Source organism: Sus scrofa, chromosome 15, assembly GCF_054392235.1.
Source record: "Sus scrofa isolate SSC_HxYL_T2T_F1_AM1 chromosome 15, Sscrofa_HxYL_maternal_Yorkshire_Landrace_v2.0, whole genome shotgun sequence".
NCBI classification, from domain to species: domain Eukaryota; kingdom Metazoa; phylum Chordata; class Mammalia; order Artiodactyla; family Suidae; genus Sus; species Sus scrofa.
This window is the reverse complement of record NC_139397.1, coordinates 141,463,782-141,482,659: the sequence shown is the minus strand read 5'-3', so window position 1 is coordinate 141,482,659 and position 18,878 is coordinate 141,463,782. Positions and strand designations below refer to the sequence as shown.

The 18,878-nt window shown below is 38.2% G+C and overlaps 1 protein-coding gene across 6 annotated transcripts in view; it reads right to left on the bottom strand.

Moving 5' to 3' along the window:
• Positions 1-18,878, bottom strand: part of NYAP2 (neuronal tyrosine-phosphorylated phosphoinositide-3-kinase adaptor 2) — a 263,456-nt gene that overhangs the window by 148,043 nt on the left and 96,535 nt on the right. For all 6 annotated transcript variants that reach the window (XR_014830531.1, XM_013984554.3, XM_085001315.1 and 3 more), the window contains one exon: positions 5,094-5,395. Coding sequence is in view for 5 of the 6 variants with exons in the window: in XM_013984554.3 (XP_013840008.3) it covers positions 5,094-5,395 (302 nt within the window). In the remaining variant the exon portion in view is untranslated. The remainder of the gene's footprint in view (positions 1-5,093; positions 5,396-18,878) is intronic.

Sequence of the window (18,878 nt, the reverse complement as noted above, 5' to 3'; positions counted from 1 at the left end):
TTAGCCTTCCTTTAGTTCTGGCTCAAGCACTCTGTTCAAGTGTTAAACACACCTATGATTCCAAATGTTCCTGGAGGTATTCCAATTTTTGATTCACAGGTAATGACTCTACCAAATACTTCTAGAAAGCAAAATCAGAAAGCAGGAGAACCATACCAATTCATTGCTTTATAAAGAGACAATGGTGAAATAATATCATAAAGTGAGTGTTGGCCATGACTTGAAAGAAGAGTTTAAAACCAACAGAAGTTAAGAATATTTGGTTTCAGGGACCTCCTGTTGTGACGCAGTGGTGACAAACCTGACTAATATCCATGAAGATGCGGGTCCCATCCCTGACCTCACTCAGTGGGTTAAGGATCCTGGATTGCTGTGAGCTGAGGTATAGGTTGCAGATGTAGCTCGGATGCTGGCATTGCTGTGGCTGTGATGTAGGCCTGCAGCTGCAGCTCCGATTCGACCCCTAGCCTGGGAACTTCCATATGCCACAGGTGTGGCCCTCAATAAATTACAACAAATTTATTTTTTGTAAAATATAATTGTATTTATATATTACAAAAAATAAAATAAAAAAAGAATATTTGGTCTTAGTTTCAGGGGTTGGGCAAAATGGTGAAGGGGTCAAATGTTCCAAACTTACAGTTATGAAAAAATGAGTCATGAGAAGGTAACACACAGCATAGTGACTGCAGTTGATAATACTGTATCACATATTTGAAAGCTGCTGAGAGAAGAAATCTTAAACATGCTCATCATAGGCCAAAAAGGGGTAACTATGTTTGGTGACGGATGTTACCTAGACTCACTGTGGTGATCATTGTGAAACAGGTAGAAATAGTGCATCATTACGCTGTACAAGTGAATCTAGCATAATGTTATATCTTCATATACTTCACAAGAGAATCCTTATGTCTCTTAAAGGAGTCTAAAGTATAACAGTACTTGATGATTAATAAACATATGTTTCCCATTATACTATACGCATTAATGTCACAATATTACTAAAAAGATTATTACAGCTGGAGAATATTTCTCGGCTTATTTAGGCCACTCTGTAAAATTTTTAAGCCAAACATGTAAAGTGTGTGCGTGTCCTTTCTTTTCCTCTCTTATTTATTTATTTATTTTACTTTATTTTATTTTTATTTTTTTGAAAGAAATCGAAACTTTTACTTGGGCCAGCTTGAGGCTTATAAACTTGGGAGACAGTCTTTCATATCCTATTTACTTTTAATACGTGTGCTATGCTAACCCAAAATTTGATGTTGTCTGGGCCTATTCATACATAGGTAGTAAGTACACATTTAAAACAGTGTTAACCGACATGAGTGTAGCAATTTCTTCGTACCCATGCACCACAGTGGGCATCAGTGCACTGGGTGGTCATAAGGCTGTGACGGAGGCAGGATGCAATCAGTTTACAGCGCTTTATAATCATTTGCAAGGTAAATAAACAGGCTCATTAGATCACTTGCCCAATGTCAATGTTTGCCTGTGGATTCTAAGCAGTCTCTTTTGCCCGCATCAGAGAGCATCTCCAGGGACGACGTTACTGAGAAATAAGATACGTGTTTACCTGAGCAATGGGAATGGAGGAAGTGAGCTTGCCTAGTTCCTGCTTTTTCTGCAGCCTACACAAGATATAGCTTGTCAGGCCTCTCATCCTTTCTAGTTAACTCCCTTTATTTCATATAATCTTTCCTCAAACTAAGCAGGTATCACACCGAAGCAATAGAAAGGGCAATTAAAATATTTACCATATATTTATTGTCAGTTTATCTTCTCTAGGATATAAGTTTTTCAAGGTGTCATTATAAAAGATCCTAAAACTAGAGTAGTAAACGTACATTTTCAAGATGACAGAATTACAATTTTGAAAAACTAAATTATACTTTTCTTGGTATGTGATTTTTTTTTTTGTTTGCATTCATCATTAAACTATTTTTTCCCTACGCTGAAAAGCTGTCTTGCTACAAGTCCGGTTCTTTTATACTTTTATCCCCAGGGAAGTCATAATCCCCTACTTAAATAGAAGCTGGTTACCATGGAAATCATTCTAATGCCACTGAATCAATATTTTGATTTTGCTGACATTTAATGTAAAAAGAAAAGACAGACTAAGATTTATAAAAGTCACTTTTCATCTTTGTTATCATTTTGATGGCTAGAAAAATTGTAAGGAAAACATATGCTCCGTAATGAACTCCAGTTAACTCATAATTATAAGGGACTGAGGATTCATAAAAGAACAATCTACATATTTATATAATTTTGGCTTTCAGTACACACATATGCATGAATGCATTTGGACTCAAGATTTTTTTTCCCTGTCTCTGAACTGAGCCCTGATTCTCTCCTGTTATTGAAGTCATAACTTTGTAGAAGAGATTTGAATATATTTGGTTTTGCAATTGCCTTTTGATTAAGGGTTTTGAAGAGAAGGTGAAATTTGCATTGAGAATCATTCTTCTACAGAGGTCGATCAATTCTGCTCCAGATGGTAACAGTCCATTTGGTCCGCTGACCATCCTCAAAGATGCACTACAGCTGAAAGCTCCTCAACCCATCCTTTGCGCTCCTTTGGAGGAAAGATGTTGAACCTGAACCTAGTGTTTGATAAGCCTCACTGACCATAAAGGAGTTTTCCAAGCCTGAGATAAGTCTTGGCTGCTGCTGTAATTTACTCACCGTCTCCTCTTCTGTCCTCAGAAGAAATAAAGATAACCAGACTGCTGTCTTCTGTTTGATAACTAGCTACTTAGGGCCTTAGGTCTTTGGACGGTGAAGGGACAGGAAAGAATTATGAGCTTTTCTACCTCGGGAATTAGTCACCTTAAAACGCCTCAAATGACTAGTAATCAGTTCTATTCATAAGACGAGTGAGTCACTACTCAAATGTTTCTTTTGTGGGACAATCATGCTTTCCCACATGTGTCCACTCTGAATATCCCAGGTTCTCTTCCCTGGCAGGGGCAGGGGCAGGAATAGGGAGGTGCTATTCTGAGGCATGTATGTTATGCTGCTTTTCAGAAGGTGATTCTTTTATTCCCCTTTATTCTTGAATTATTCTTGACTATATTCAGGCCCTTATCATTCAGAGACCACTATTCTAAATAAGTAACCTGGTTCTGAAAACAATCTAATTTAATTGATTATATAGTTTTCCGGCAGTAAACATAGGAAAGGAGTGACTTCTGGAAAGGAGATCACAGACTATAAATAGAAATGAAAGGCACCATATATCAATATCAGAGGAAAATTAAGAATAGTATTTAAAATTTACAAAAGGCAAATCTCTAGAGCAATGTAGTTTATTAACTAAAATGTTTCTAAAACATTTAGAAAAAATTACAAGTTTGAAAGATATATTGATGACCTTGAATCATGAGAAAAAACAGATTTCTAACCTATTCTAAGGCAGCAAAGGAACAATAGAGTAACACAAATACACACACACACACACACACACACACACCATCATTACAGTGCTACTCATTAGAGCAAAACAAACTGGAACCAACTAAGTATTCATCACAGAGGTCATTAAATAAAGTACCACAACATACATGCCCCTCCTTAAAAATGGTGTTTCCCAACAGACTAAATGCCATGGAAAAGACAAGAAAATATAAAACACAAACCTCTATGCACTAGTATTTCAATTTGGAAATATGCACACACACATATTATTCACATATATGATCTCACATACATACATACATTCGTGATGTATTTTTCACATATATATGAAGTAGGAAAAATTGAGCCTACGTGGACATTTTTCCCGCAAAGTGCATGAATTCGCTCCATCTCCATGCACTTACTTGTTTTCTTCGATATGCTTTAAAGTTTTTGTTTTCTGGCTAAATACAGTCACTTGGACACCAATACAGCAGAAAGTAGAGATGAGAGTATTGGAAGAGAGGGGACATGCCTCGAGGCCACCCATCTCATGGATGAGCCCTGTGCTTCTACGGATGGATTAGACCAGAGGATGAGGGAGCTTTCTTGAGGGACCGGGGTGCCCAGGCGACAAAGAATCCTGCCTGGTTGAAGAAAGGACCACCTGGCTTCCACCCTCAGCTACAAACTACTGGGAAACCTGAAATGCAGGGCACCCAGGGAAGCCGGCTGGGGAGAATGTCCGGGACAAACAGGGTAAGAGAAAGACTATAGGACCTGGTAGAGCCATATATGCTCAATTGGCCACTAGCAGCACTGCACACCTTGAAGCTTTTTTCGACAGCTGATACACAGAAATCTGATCAAAGCACACTTGGGACTACTCTTCCACCAAGGGACTGTTGGAAAAAACTCAGGAAAGCTGAAACTTATTTATTCAAGCGAGGCTAAAGAGCTGGTGAGGTCTGGGATTAATCTGACCTAATCTATAAACACATACTGGCAAGGAAACTAAGATATATTTGATTTATGCATTTCATGGCTAAGGAAAAATATAGACATAGGTAGAAATAGAAGATAGCGGTTGAAGTAGAAACTTTTATATACATACATATATAATCTAATAACATATATGCATATGCATGTGTATATACTACAAGCATACATATATGCATATGCATGTGTATATACTACAAGCATACACATATGCATGCATAAATTCCTATTCCTTGGAAGAAAGTACACCAAAATGTAAAGAAAAAAAAAAAAGATTATTTCTAAAGATGATTATAATTTCTCTTCTTTATACTTTTCTGCATTACAAAGTTCCCCTAATAATCACAAATACTTATATAAGTATACAACTATTAGTAATAAAAGTGAGAAAATACACATTTCAGATGCATTTCTAGGCAAAATGATTTCCTAACGATTCAAAATTTTAAGGGTGTTAGAAAACTCACATACCGCCTTCCCTTTCTTTTGATAGATATAAATTAAATATATTTATCTGGGTTCCAACTGACAACACCCTGATCAATAACCATCCCCATCTCCCTTCGATTCTCCTTGTCTAAGACTTCAGGGGTGGAGAAGGGGTTATGTGACCCAGGGAGGAAAGTACATGCTAGGTGGTACACAAATCAGGATATTTCTTTCTAGGTGAAGTGGGTCTGGCAGGTAGGTTTTACCTTCGGTCCGCTCGGGGCCTTTCCCACCCTTGCTGGCTGGCGTGCTGTTGACTGTCTCCGATGACGTGCTGAGCTTGGTGCTGGGGTCCCGCTTGGGCTTGGGGGGTGGTTGTCTCCGGGAGCCACAGCTGCTGTCATCGTCTGTGCCCCCGACCGAGTGCAGCGACTGCGACCTCACAGAAAAGCCGCTGGAGCAAGGATGAGGCAGCCTGTCCTGGGGAGCAGGCATCGTCATGAAACCCATGCGGAAGTGTTTGCCCACGTAACTTCCTTCGTGGCCTCGCCCTACTTCTCCGCCTATGCTGTAAAAGAAAGAAGAAACCCATGCAAAGTGAGTGGGCAGGTGCGAGGTCGTGGGTCCACACGCATGTATAATAATTGACAGTTCGCATTTCAAACCTGGTTAAGCAACGTTTTCAATGGCAACAACATATTCTACACTCTTGCCTTAAATGGGACAGTACAGCAAATATAATTTGATTATAATCAGAAATTATGATATCCTGGTATGCAGATACTTGATAAAGGAAAAGCAAACAAACTCCTATACAGCACATTTCATCTTCAATTGCTTTTCTTTACTTTGGGGTGAATCTTGTCAGTGCCTTAAAAAGTAAACAAGAATTCTGTGACACTGAGGTAGGCTGTCTATGGACACATGACTGAGGTCAAGTGGGCAGCCCTTGAAACTCTTCTCAAGATAATCATTTCATCAAAATCACCCCTACTTTCATCTAGTTTGGAAGCCTATTGAGTCTACCTTTCCAAGCATAAGTTTACTTGGGCCTTTTTTTTTTTTTTAACTTCATTTTAGCTGGCACTTTATTGTATCTTTCCTATCACATAATGTCTGTCATATATTTTACATTCCAGTAGGAACAATAATAGTAAATGAGTTTTTTTTTCCCCTCAATTAGGGATTTATGACAATTATATGACCATTGTGAATAAAGCCAGAAAAGATTCAACAAGAATATGTGACTCTGATTCTGATTTGTTTCTGATCATAACTTGCTATGCAATCAAAAATATCTTTTACATTTATTTCCTTTTTTTGTAAATACTTTGAGTTCATATTAAAATACTAAATATGCAAACAAATAAAGAATCTCAGTACACTAACCAGAGCAGTGATACCTAGAAGTACGCATGACATCAAGCAAATGGTTGAGGTTTTCATATCATAGGGCTCAGCATCCTTAACCTGGGAGGTATTTTTCATGTGTTTCATAGGCTGTGCTTTCCTCAAGAGCATCAGTCAAGAAATAAACTAGAAGCTTATTCAAATAGAATGGTTTGTGAAAAATCAGTAAGAATTTAAGGCAGAATGGGGTAATGGAGGTGGGAGAGGTGTGTAATGGAATGGGAATTTTACATAAAAGATGAGACATTTGATTTCATGTAACTTTGCCTCAATCATGTTGCATGTCTTTTCCTTATTTCTGCTGCCATATCACTGAACAAAAGGTGCTTTGAGGATTTATTTAGACAATCATTGCCAGTAACATATCCACATGAGGGGATTTATGCCTGTGTTAATGCACACAGACATTCACAAGAGAGTTACTAGGAATAATTGTAGCAGCGATTTCTCTGTTACTTTTGACCTACATAGGACCTGTACCTTTTCCCAGACAGATAATTAGCTCTGCTGCCACATTTCAAAATTACATTTTTTTGACATAAAACAGTTTCCTCTAACTCTCTATCCTTTTTTTTCATAATATTTACAACACATAGACACACTCTCTCTCTCTCTCTAACACACACACTTTTTCTAAAGAGAAATTCATTGTATACCTTAAATAATGGCAGGTCTCATGTACAAATTTAATTTGTCCAGGCTGGAATGCAGTATGAAGATAAGTTGAATACAAAGGCCGTTATCCAAGGCCAGGGGTGAGCAAGAAAGGTTAAGGTACATCCAGATTCAAAAGACCACTAAAGATAATCAGTCTAAAGCAAAGTGAAGATTGTGGAACACAGCATACAACTAACTCCTGAATTTATGATAGGACCATGTGGAGTTTTTAAAATGTGCAAATTCCTAAACCCATACTAAAGATAACTATCAAACCGTATTTTTTGAATCAGATTCTCTATAGCCATGAGTTTCTTTCTGAAAAAAATCTATATGCAGGGAATTCTTGTTGTGGCTCATTGGAAACAAATTTGACTAGTATCCATGAGGATGCAGGTTTGATCCCTGGCCTTGCTCAGTGGGTTAAGGACCCAGCGTTGCCATAAGCTGTTGGATAGGTTGCAAATATTGCTCAGATCTTGTGTTGCTACAGCTGTGGAGTAGGCCAGCAGCTGCAGCTCTGATTTGACTACTAGCCTGGGACCATCCATATGCCATAGGCATGGCCCTAAAAAGCAAAAAACAAACAAACAAACAAAAAAACCAAAAAACTATATCCAGATAGTTCTGATAGAGTCAATCCAGAGACCCCCCCCCCCCGCCAAAAAAACCCCATTAAGAACAATAGTTAGAGACATTAATGAGCAGATATCTTCTAGTTAGAAATAGCCATTATCAGAAACTGGGACAAAGGAGACTTGCCAGGGACTAGGCAAAATATCAAAAATAAGAAAATGTACAATGTATTAGATCTTGTTAGGTTATCCTGAAGTAACAAATAATTCCCAGTTCTGAATATTCTGAAGAACAAAGATTTATTTCTTGGTTGTATTCACTGGACTGGCTGTGCATCAGCTGTCACTGTTCCACCTGTCTTTTTCATTCTAGGATCTAGCACCTACTGGGATATGTTCTCATGACAGAGAGAGAAAAAAAGTCACTGAACTACAGAGTGTATCTTAAAGCTTCTGCCCAGATGTGTCATATCATCTTGAACTCATATTCCATTGACTAAAACCAGTCTTGTGGCCACGCTTGATGTCAATGGAGTGAGGATAGATTCTCCTCCAACAAGAAAGCACTACAAGTTAATGGACAATATGTGGAGACGCATAATCCTCTTCAAGGTAGGGGACCAAATACTGGTATAGCACTGGTGGTATATGCCTCTGAGATGTCCCTTCAAGAGGGAACTTGACATTAAGAATGAAGGTAGCTGACAACCAGTGACACTTTGGGGATTTGGGGATTCTTTCCCCCATAATTCTGGTCTCTACCAAGTTACAAGTCCTGGTGCCTAAAGAAGGCACACTCTTTCTAGAAGACACGGAAAGAGTCCCATTGAACAACAAGCTATAGCTGCCTCCTAAGTAATTTGAACTCCCTTCGTATGGTGGCCAGCAGGCAAGAAGGCAGGTCTCCCCATTGCAGATGAGATCATCAACTCTGACCAGTAGGAGGAAATGGAACTGCTATTACAAGATGGGACAGAGAGGAAAAGGTGTGAGACCCCTCACTTGCCCTATTGTGACTTTGAAAGTTCACGTGCAGCAACCTGGCCCGAGAAGGTTTTGTTTACCAGATGTTACAGTCTCTCATGAAAGAGTGATTAGTCTTACCATCAAGTAAACTATTGAGACCAGCAGAGGTGTTAGCGGAGGGTGAGAGGGAGGTGAATTTAGACTAGGTGTTGGAGGAGGAGAGAATGAGTATCAATGCCGGCCTCCACATGAGTTACAGTGATGGGAGCTACAGTTAATGATGCCAACTGTTCCCTTGTAAGTTTCCCCTTAGGAAACATCCAAAGGGAGCCATGAAAAAGATAGTCCCCAAACCTGCTCAAGATCATCTGCTGAGCATAAAGGGTAGATTGTGGCAGCCATGAAGGTATGTGACTCAGATCTGCCTCAAGAGAGAAACTTCTCTATGGACAGCAGTTAGTGGACGGCTACCAGCCACAGAGTTTTCAAATCTGGTGCAGCATTTAGGTCAAGGCCACTCTGCTTCAGGAAAGCTCCCAACCAATAGCTGAGCAGGATGAGATATTAGACCTGGCTATTCCTGCCCAGTGTAAGAGACTTTATGTCTGAGTTCCCCTATTGGGATGGCTGAGACTTTCTCACAGTTACATTTTAGTCTGAGGCTCTTCCTAGCCAATTATTTTTCCTTCCCCCTCTGCTTTCCCAAGTATGGTGCTGCACTGTGGCCTGAGGCTTTTCCTGCCTATTCCTGCTCCTTTGTCCCAGGCATCTTCCTCAATAAACTCTCCCCCATTAAATTCTCTCTAGCTTGGTGTCTGCTTTCTGGCGGACATGAACTGACATACTTGGAAAACAATCATAAAACCTATAATATTCAGAAACCAAAGAAGCAAGAAAAACAGCCTAATAATGAAAGTGAGACCCCAGACATAAGAAATGCCTGTGAAAATAGGGCATTCTCTGTCTTCAGACTAAGCACTTAAATCATGGTTGTGGAAGTAGGAACCAAAGCCACTATAGGAATACTTGGCTTGAAGTGAAAGTTATGTGGGCTGAAGAAAGCCGTCTTTTTGAGTAAGACTCTAGCACTCAAGATAGATTAAGCCTGACACATCTCATGTTATAAAAATAAAAATAAGTTTCATAACCCTGAATTTAAACAAGTACACTTTCTCACACAATGAAGGTAATGTTGCAAGATCTAGTTGTCTGTAGGTTAGTTTTTCTGTTATAAAATCAAAAAGAAAGTACTGCTTAAATCAAGGGAGGTTGTTTTCCCAGCAATAATTGATATTTGTGAACCCCTCTTTCAAACAGATTATTGGCTAATCGACCGACAGGCCTAGACATTTGTGCTCCAGAGTCATCGAGTTGTGGTTTCCATTGTCATCTCTGTCATTTAGCTCCCCTACTTCAGCTACTGATCCTAAAGGCCATTTCCTTACAAGATAAATAGTAGCACATGTCTCATGGAATTGTTATCAAGTTTACCTAAAATGACATGAAGAATTTAGCACAGAGTCTGACATAAAATATGCCTTAACTAATTTTAGCTTTATGGTTCCTACATTTTTTTTTTAAAGCTGTACCTGCTGCACATGGACATTCCTGGGCTAGGAGTCAAATTGGAGCTGCAGCTGCAGGCTTATACCACAGCCACAGCTATACCAGATCCAAGCCACATCTGGGACCTACGCCACAGCTTGCTGCAACTTTGGATCCTTAACCCACTGAGTAAGGCCAGAAATAGAACCTGCATCCTCACGAACACTATGTTGCATTCTTAACCCACTGAACCACAACAGGAGCTCCTACAATTCTTACTTGTAAGTGCTGTCCTCTTGAATTTTGTTTATGGGCTCACCATTGGCGATGTAAGGTCATATCTCTAAAAAGTGGTATATGGTACCACATAAACTCAAAAAATGGCACACAAAGTAGAAATAGAATACCGCATTTAACTCAAGATAGTCTGGGCCAACATAGTCCCCGTGCCCTTCACTTTCCTCAGTACCTGCGTCAATGTTTTAAAGCACCTGTTGATCAGGACTGACAAAGAAAGGTACAAAGCAAGACCTTCAAAACTGCTTTGACAACATTATTCCACGGACATTGTTCCTTGACGTGCTGTCTTCTGGAGAAACCCATCAGCATTAATGTTTTATGTCTCCTTCTGGGAAACATTTCCCTTCAGAGATGAAAACACAACCCTGAGAAGGGTGAGCAACCAACGTGAGAGGTCAACTCTAAAAGGACAGAGGTGTTGCTTCTGTGTGTAATTTTGATACAAACATGCCAATAGCTCACAGCAGAATCTTCCTGGGGACCACCAGAAAAAAACAGAATCCCAGTTCATATATATACACTGTCTTTCAAGCATATCTGGGAAGTGGAGATACAACCTGAGGGGTTTTCTAGGCATTTGTTTGCCTGTTTTTGTTTTGTTTTGTTTTGTTTGGTGGCAGTTTTGTGTAACTAAGCTCAAAAATCCATTTCTGACAGTGATGCATAATCCAATATATTTTTATCCTTGTGATGTTCCGAACGACCTGGAATTTTTTCCTGTTGAATTTTCGAGAAGATATATTTATCTGATATTAGGAAAAGGGAATATTCACTCACTAGTAAATGGGGAAAATCTGAAAGGGAAGTGGGACTATAGCTGTAAAGGAGTTAGTAAAACTTTCACCTGTGGGCAAGGTGACCACTGTCATCTACTATCTATTCAGCTTTCATGTTGGGCTTTTTACAAAGAATGAGAAGAAGGAAATCAATCTGGAGATTTTATTCATTAAAATGATGACTTAAAAAGTTTATATCTGACGCTGGTTCCCTCTTGCCTCCTCTACAGATACACAAGGTCAAACCCTGATGACCCTGGGCTGCCCAGTGAATCCCCTCCAGCCCACTTTACAGGGGAGCTCCTGCTCTAGAACTTGCCCCTTTCCCCTCAACACAGGTCTCTTCTAGGTATCACTGCCAGCTAAAACAACCTGTGCTTATGAAAAGCTAGACATGGAAAGGGCAAAGAGATTGGTATGTTGTACTTTTGTTACTATTTTTGATAGTCAATATGCCTCAATCCATAGTCAGACTTTTAAGAGAGAGGCATGATTCATTAATCTTCTGTGATTTTTGGCAGATAGAAGTCACCATATGATTCATCATCCAGCTCCTTAGCCCCTTTAGGCCTTTAGGAGTACAAGTGGCTCTTCACATCCCCTGACCTTGAACTTGATGCAGGCAGAAGCCCTGTCTTCTCGCTCACTGCTATAATCACTATCACATTATAGGTGTTCAGACATACTTGTTTTATGATGAAAAAAATGAAGCAAGAAAGTAAGTCCACTTTGGAGATGGTAAATAAATAGATGATAGATAAAGAGATAGATAGATAGATAGATAGATAATAGATACTTAGATAGTTTAGATAGATATGTGATAGATGAAGATAGATAAATAGATAGACAGACAGACAGAAAGATACAAAGCTTAGAGAATTTCATGGACATTTGTCATCTGTGCTTCCCAGGGATTCATGCTCCCTACTCCCGGCCATGTGGAGATCACTCTTCTTCCTCTCAGGCTGGCATGTTACTCAGTCTCAACCAATCAACCATTAGACCCTTGTGGCCACCATGACTATTGAAGGGACTGGCAAATGCTTCAAGTTGTTTGAGTCAGAGTTAACCCAGGCACTAGGTAGCGGCTCAGATCTGACTCATCCCTCTTGCCACTACAAAGGGAGGTTAGGTATGTGGCATCATAGAAGACCCAGATCTAGTTAGATCAATCCTAGGACCCTTCAGTTTTGTATACTAAATTGCATTTTGCTGAAGCCCAATATAGTTGGGTTTTCTGACCACTGCATTGGAAAACAGGCTCCAATAAATCAGGAAAATACAGCAATTGCTAAATAAATGTTTTGGCTAATGTGTCAGAAAATGCGGTTGATAATAAGAAAGGATTAGGAATAATACAGAACAGGAAATGAATGCATCATATTTATTGCTTAAAAAATATCATTCCTACTTAGCAATACAACTAGAAATAATTAACTGCCATATATGTTTGCCGATATATATAAACATATATATATCATGCAGTACACTTTGCAGTGGAAACTTGGCTCCAGTAACATCAAACTGTGTTCATGCTTTCTTCTAAACTGTTCACTCACCATTACCCTTAATGTCTTCCCCGAGCCTCACTTGCTTATTCAAAGCCATAATCTGTGGATTTCTTGCCTTAGGCTCAAACATTCATTTTCACCACTTCATATCCTCAGTGATATCTATTTTCTACTTTTGTGCTCCTAATATCTTAGCTCTCCTACACTTTTTTTCCAGACATCAATTTCCTGTGTCTGGCTCTTTATTGATGCTTCTTGGAATTTAAGATCAAGTGTTAAAAACCAGATCTTTACACACCTTTTTATTGCCTGCTCTGGTGAACTATAATAGCAAAGCAAAATAAAAACCACAAAATAAAATAATAGGAAAAAAAAAGCTATCTCAAAGAGAAGGGATTCAGTTTCTGTTGGCTCCAAATGTTATATTTAAAAATTGATATACTTTAGCATCAATTATGTTATTGCTCCTTGCTGATATATTTCTACTCTGCCCAAAATCTTGTATCTCAGAAAGAATATTTTAAATATGTAATCAACCATTGACTAGCTATCTAATTTAAGTAGGAGACTCATATTTTCTGAGCCTCCAGTATCTTTATGTTTATAATGAGGGAAATATTTTCCAGAGTTGTTATAAGAAATTAAAATGAGATAAAAAATGTCAAATGCACCTGCAAAGTGGCCAGTGCAAGCAGTCTAGACAAATATTTATGTACTTTTCCTACATTCCTAGTTTTCCAGGCAACTCTGTATCAGTTTTTAATCTTTCTGCACCCAGCTTAAAGTAGGTATTTTAATGATATACTTCCACTCTACAGCATCCTAAAAAAAATATACTTGAACAGTATAAATGCATTTTGCTTACTTATGTAAGAGGGCTTTGACAATAATTGTCCAAATTGGGGGTTGGGGGAGATCTTCCTTGAAAATGAAGGAAAAAAAAATCACAACAATAAATAATTTATCTTTTCTGTCATAATTATTAGTTGAGTATAACAAAGAATTGAGCAAATCTTTGGAATGAATTTTATGATAATTCAAGCTTTTTATCAAAGTTAGGGCTTAAGGTAATCATGGCTAGTGAGTTATGCTTCCAAAACGAATATGCCATTATTTATCATAAAGTTCTTATTACCAAGATTTTGAGGTTGATATTGCGGCCCATTGATTTGATGCTTAGTCATAAAATAAAGTGAGGACATTGAAGTGGAGAATCAAGAGATTTTTCAAATCTTTATCAAAGTACATTTTATTCACTTCTGAACTTCTAAAGAGGGAGGACTGAAACCTAATGCTTATTAAAACCAGAACAAATTCTATGGAACATCTTTAAGAGACTTATTTTTACTTGAAACAGGACAAGTGCTTTTAAGATTAACATATGTTATTATCTATGGTACTTAGGAGTCTAAAATTAAAATATTCCTTATTTCTATACACAAATAAGACTTCTCTACTCCTTGAAGTGTCATGGCTTGAAGAAGAGACGGTATATAGAATATTCAAATCAAATCATGATATTCAGATTCAACTTAGAATATAGTTTATAGAAGTTCACATCGTGGGAGATCTTTTCCAAAAATTCAACCAAAGAAGGGGAGGTTCTGGAGAATACATTTTTTTATTTGTGTCTTCAAAACTAGCATAAACGTTGAATGTGGTTTGAGAATATGCCAAGTTTTCACAAATGAGTTTAGCTAACCATATGCGGCTCATTTTTTAATCCAGAAGTAGGAGCTAGAAATACAGAATGTTAACATATAATGGCTTTGAATTTCCTGAGTCAAAGACTAATTTGATATCAGCTTAACATGTAATGATGAGTTCGGCTTTCTATACGTGTCATTTCTATGGAGGAACAATTCTCTGTGTTGATACATTTAATTCATTTACTCACTATTTATACACAAAGTATCCCAGTGCCTACTTTTTGCTGGGCAGTGACCAAAGCAGAGGCATCGGTATCCTCAGGGAATCACAAGCTGTGGAACCAGCATGATTTCAGCACCATGTGATCAGATATTCTCTTAGAGGAAGTACTGGGCAGGTGCAATCGGAGCCAAGTCCTGGGGGCCTAGCCATGGCTGAGGGTCTGGGAAGTCCCTTGGGAGGAAATGGCTTTTCAGCTGACACAGAGCATGAGTAAACCTTAATCAGATAAGGGAGAGACTTGGAGAGAAGAGAATATGTGTGTTGATAGTTGGGATTGAGAGAAACAGAAATTACAGAGGTATTTGGGTAGAACTTTGTCAGATCTGTTTGTGTCATATTTCCAATGGCTGAAATTGCACATGGCTCAAAGAGGGCACCCGATAAGCATTTATGAAACAAATGAATGGAGCAATGTATATAGGATCGAAAATATTTCAAGAAAACTCCTAGGTTTCATAAGCACTGGGAATGGATGGTAATTTTATTTAATGATATTCTGCTCTGTTTCCTCCTTTTCTTCAGTTGCCATTTTCTTAATTTATGATGAAGGAGGAAGGACAAATCTGTGCATACTCACACACTATTAATTCTTGTCCCTGTTATAAGAGTAATCCAAATGCAGGGATCAGCTTAATCCTCTCCTCTCCATTTCCACTGGCTGGCCTGGGTTTAGTTGCTCATCATTTCTTGGCTAAATTAATGCAATTGCCTCTTAATGGATCTCCTCCACGGTGCTGACAGATTTATCCTTGTAAATGCAGATTTGCTCATGTCATTCCCTAAATTAAAACCCTTTGACAGATTTTCCATTTCTTCAATCTAAAAAATCTAAACTATTATGTGACATTCAAGGTCTTTTCAGATTTGAATCCTATACAAGTCTCATCAACATTTCCTGCCTCGACCTTAAGAGTACCCTTAGAGAACACATTCCCACCTTGACTTTGTTCTAGGTTTTGATTCAAGAATAAAGCTCAAGGAGTTCCTGTTGCGGCGCAGTGGTTAATGAATCTGACTACGAACCATGAGGTTGCGGGTTAGATTCCTGGCCTTGCTCAGTGGGTTAAGGATCCAGTGTTGCCGTGAGCTGTGGTGTAGGTGACAGACTTGGCTTGGATCCCGTGTTGCTGTGGCTGTGGCGTAGGCCGGCAGCTATAGCTCCAATTAGATCTCTAGGATCTCTAGCCTGGGAACCTCCATATGCCATAGGAGTGGCACTAGAAAAGGCAAAAAAAAAAAAAGAAAGAAGAAAGAAGAAAGCTCAAGACTGGCCATATGCAAATGGTGGTCATAAATCTTGAGGACACAAGCAGGTTAAATTGGGACCTCAGCCAGCATTCACGCTGCTCTGTCTGCTTGAGCTCCTTCCTTTGGCTAAGTCATGTCTAAAGACCTAATTCAGATGTCATTTCTTTGAGAAAGGTGTCTATCATCAGCCAGGCTTTTTCAAGGTTGATCTCCAGACCCCTCCTCTGGCTGTCATAGGTCTCTGAGCTTCCCCATATCAGAGCCCCTCCTCTGCGGCACTCTCCACCTGTCATCGGTGAGTTGATCTCTTCTGGTCTATGGGCTGCTGGAGGGACAGACCATAAATTATTTACAGCAAGTGGAAAGGACATAGAGGTAATGGAAGGGAGGGGGAGATATGATCCATGAAATTATTGCTTGATAGTTGTCAGAAACTTTCTTTTTTTAAAACTCTTTTGACTTAAGCAATTTCAAACTATCATTAGAAAGAAGAGCTGTCAGGACACTTTGTGACTCAAGTATCCCGTAATTATGTTCACTGAACATAATTTTGAAACAAAATGGAGGCTTCTAAGAGCTCACCGTCATGTTGTTTACAGACAAGTGGGATGCCCGAGATAACCCCGTAGAAGCTTCTAAGCTATTTTTTATTTAAGAAATCCTTGGATTAGATCTAATTCTTCTTTAACCTTGTAAAATGTTTTGATTAACCACCATGGCGTTCTGAATGCCCATGGCCAATGTGTAGGCGCACAGGCTTATGCTCTGAAGACTGAATTGTAATTGTATGTGGATAAGAATCAGCATGTTTGCTCTCAAAATTGCTTATGTCAGTTGTACTCTTTGCTGTAATTATATTATCAAATATATAAAATGAAAAAATAGAATTTCTCTGAAAAATCTGTTTAAAAACTTTGGCAGTGGTTTAGAAGATACTCAAAAGATTTCTAAAAAAATTGGTCTGTTGGATATGGTGAGATTAGGATAAATCTATTAAACCTAAAAGGAATCTGAACTATATTTTTTAATTTTTCCAAATGTCTTTGAATTTTGGCTCAGCTTTAAAGAAATTGATACTAAATTAAAAGGTGAAAACTAATAGATATATTTTATGCATACAGATTGTGCAGAAGTCCAGTTAGGGAAAACACACACAAATTAAAGACTATTTCAAAATTTGGTAAACAATGTGTATTTAAAACTTTAAATTTTAAGAATTTTATATGGGCTTATGTGTTTCTTTTAAAAATATTGCTCCAATTTTTAAAATATTTTGTTTAATTAGTCCCAGTTATATTATATCAAGATCGTATATATTATATTATAAATAAGTCAACTAGCAAAGAGCCTGGCTCTTGGTAGAAGCTCGATAAATCTCAGAAAATTTTGTTTTCATTCCTTTCTACAAATAGAAAAAAAAATCCCACAAAATTATCACAAAAGACTCAAAGATAAATGATTTAAAGGAAGTTGTTTAAGAGATAGCCATTCATCTACAGGTAGAATTAGGTACACTCAAAAAAATAATGTAAAAGTTTAATCGCAGAAAATTATTTGAGCACTCACATTCTTAAGGCATGTTGGAAATGGAGGTAGAGTACATTTTCCTGGTGGTGATAATGTGCAAAGCAATGTCCTGAATTCAGGAAAGAACCAAACAATTGGAGAAAGCAACGAATGGCATGCTCTTTAGTACCATTTCAATATAGTTTATCTTCTGAGAAATTACCAGTCAGCAGTTGGGTACCTGGTAACTTTCCCATCCCAGAAAATTATCCACGATACCACACTAGATACTTACATCACCGCTGAAAGCTTCTGCTATTATTTTGTGAGCCCAATTAGCAAAATAGGCATCCCATTTTGCAGAGTCTGTATTATTCATAATATTGGCAGAAGGGAACTAGGATAGTCCAAAGTTATTTCTGGCATGATTTTACATCCAGAAAAATGAGTTTTCCTTGAATCTGTAAAGCTCTCAATACACAGCTTTCTATTCATTAACTTCTAGAAGAGAGATGATATAATTTGCCAAGCAAAATCAGTAAACTGGAATATAAAAGCTTTAGTGGCCACTCTGTCTTAAACATAAGGCATTTGCCTTTCCCAAATACTTGAAATAGACTATTCTCTTGATAATGACATCTCAAATATAGAGCATTTCTAAATTTCTTGGACAAAAGGAAATCTCAAAAACTTTATATAAATGTACCTACAGATGTAGAGTATTTGAGTACAGTGAAATGCTACTTGCAAATTTTTGCTCAGATCCTAGGAATACTTTTCAGTTTAAACGGAGTTATGAGGGTGAAAGGGAATAATACATTTAAAAAAAATATAGATGTAAGAATAATACATTTCAGAAAGAGCAGGAAAGTCTAGAAAATTTTGCTTATAGAATCATTGTGGAAAATGAGCTATCAATGAAGAGAACTGTGTTGCTGTTTCATCTTCTGTATCAAACCAAAAATCATGATGTCCTAATATTTTAAATTATCTGAATGCAACTAAATTTACCCTGCTTAGAAGTTAAGCTAATACTATACAGACAAGTGGTACACAGCTTAAGGAATGTTTTGACGCTTTAAGACACCTTGATTTTGGTAAATCGAAACCCAGGCCTTCAGCAAAGTTCACCCCAAAGTCTATTTCACTGACAGAGTTCCTGTAGTGGCGCGGGGGAAATGAATCCTACTAGGAAGCACGAGGTTTCAGGTTCGATCCCTGGCCTCAATCAGTGGGTTAAGGATCCAGCGTTGCCATGAGCTATGGTGTGGGTAGCAGATGCAGCTCAGATCTAGTGTTGCTGTGGCTGTGGTGTAGGCCGGCGGCTATAGCTCAGATTAGACCCCTAGCCTGGGAATCTCCATATGCGGCGGGTGTGGTCCTAAACAGCAAAAAAAAAAAAAAAAAATCTATTTCACTGAGAAGATTGCTGCCCTCTAATGAGAGGCCCCGCTCTTCTCCATCTTTGAATTTCTCCACATCATTAACTATATCCTTCTGGTCTCCTGACTCAATCTCTCTCGCCAAGAGTTTTTGACATATATTCATCCTTCTTCTGTGTCTTCACTGCCTTTTTTTAAATGATGATTTTTATTGTTTCTATTATAGTTGGTTTACTGTTTTTT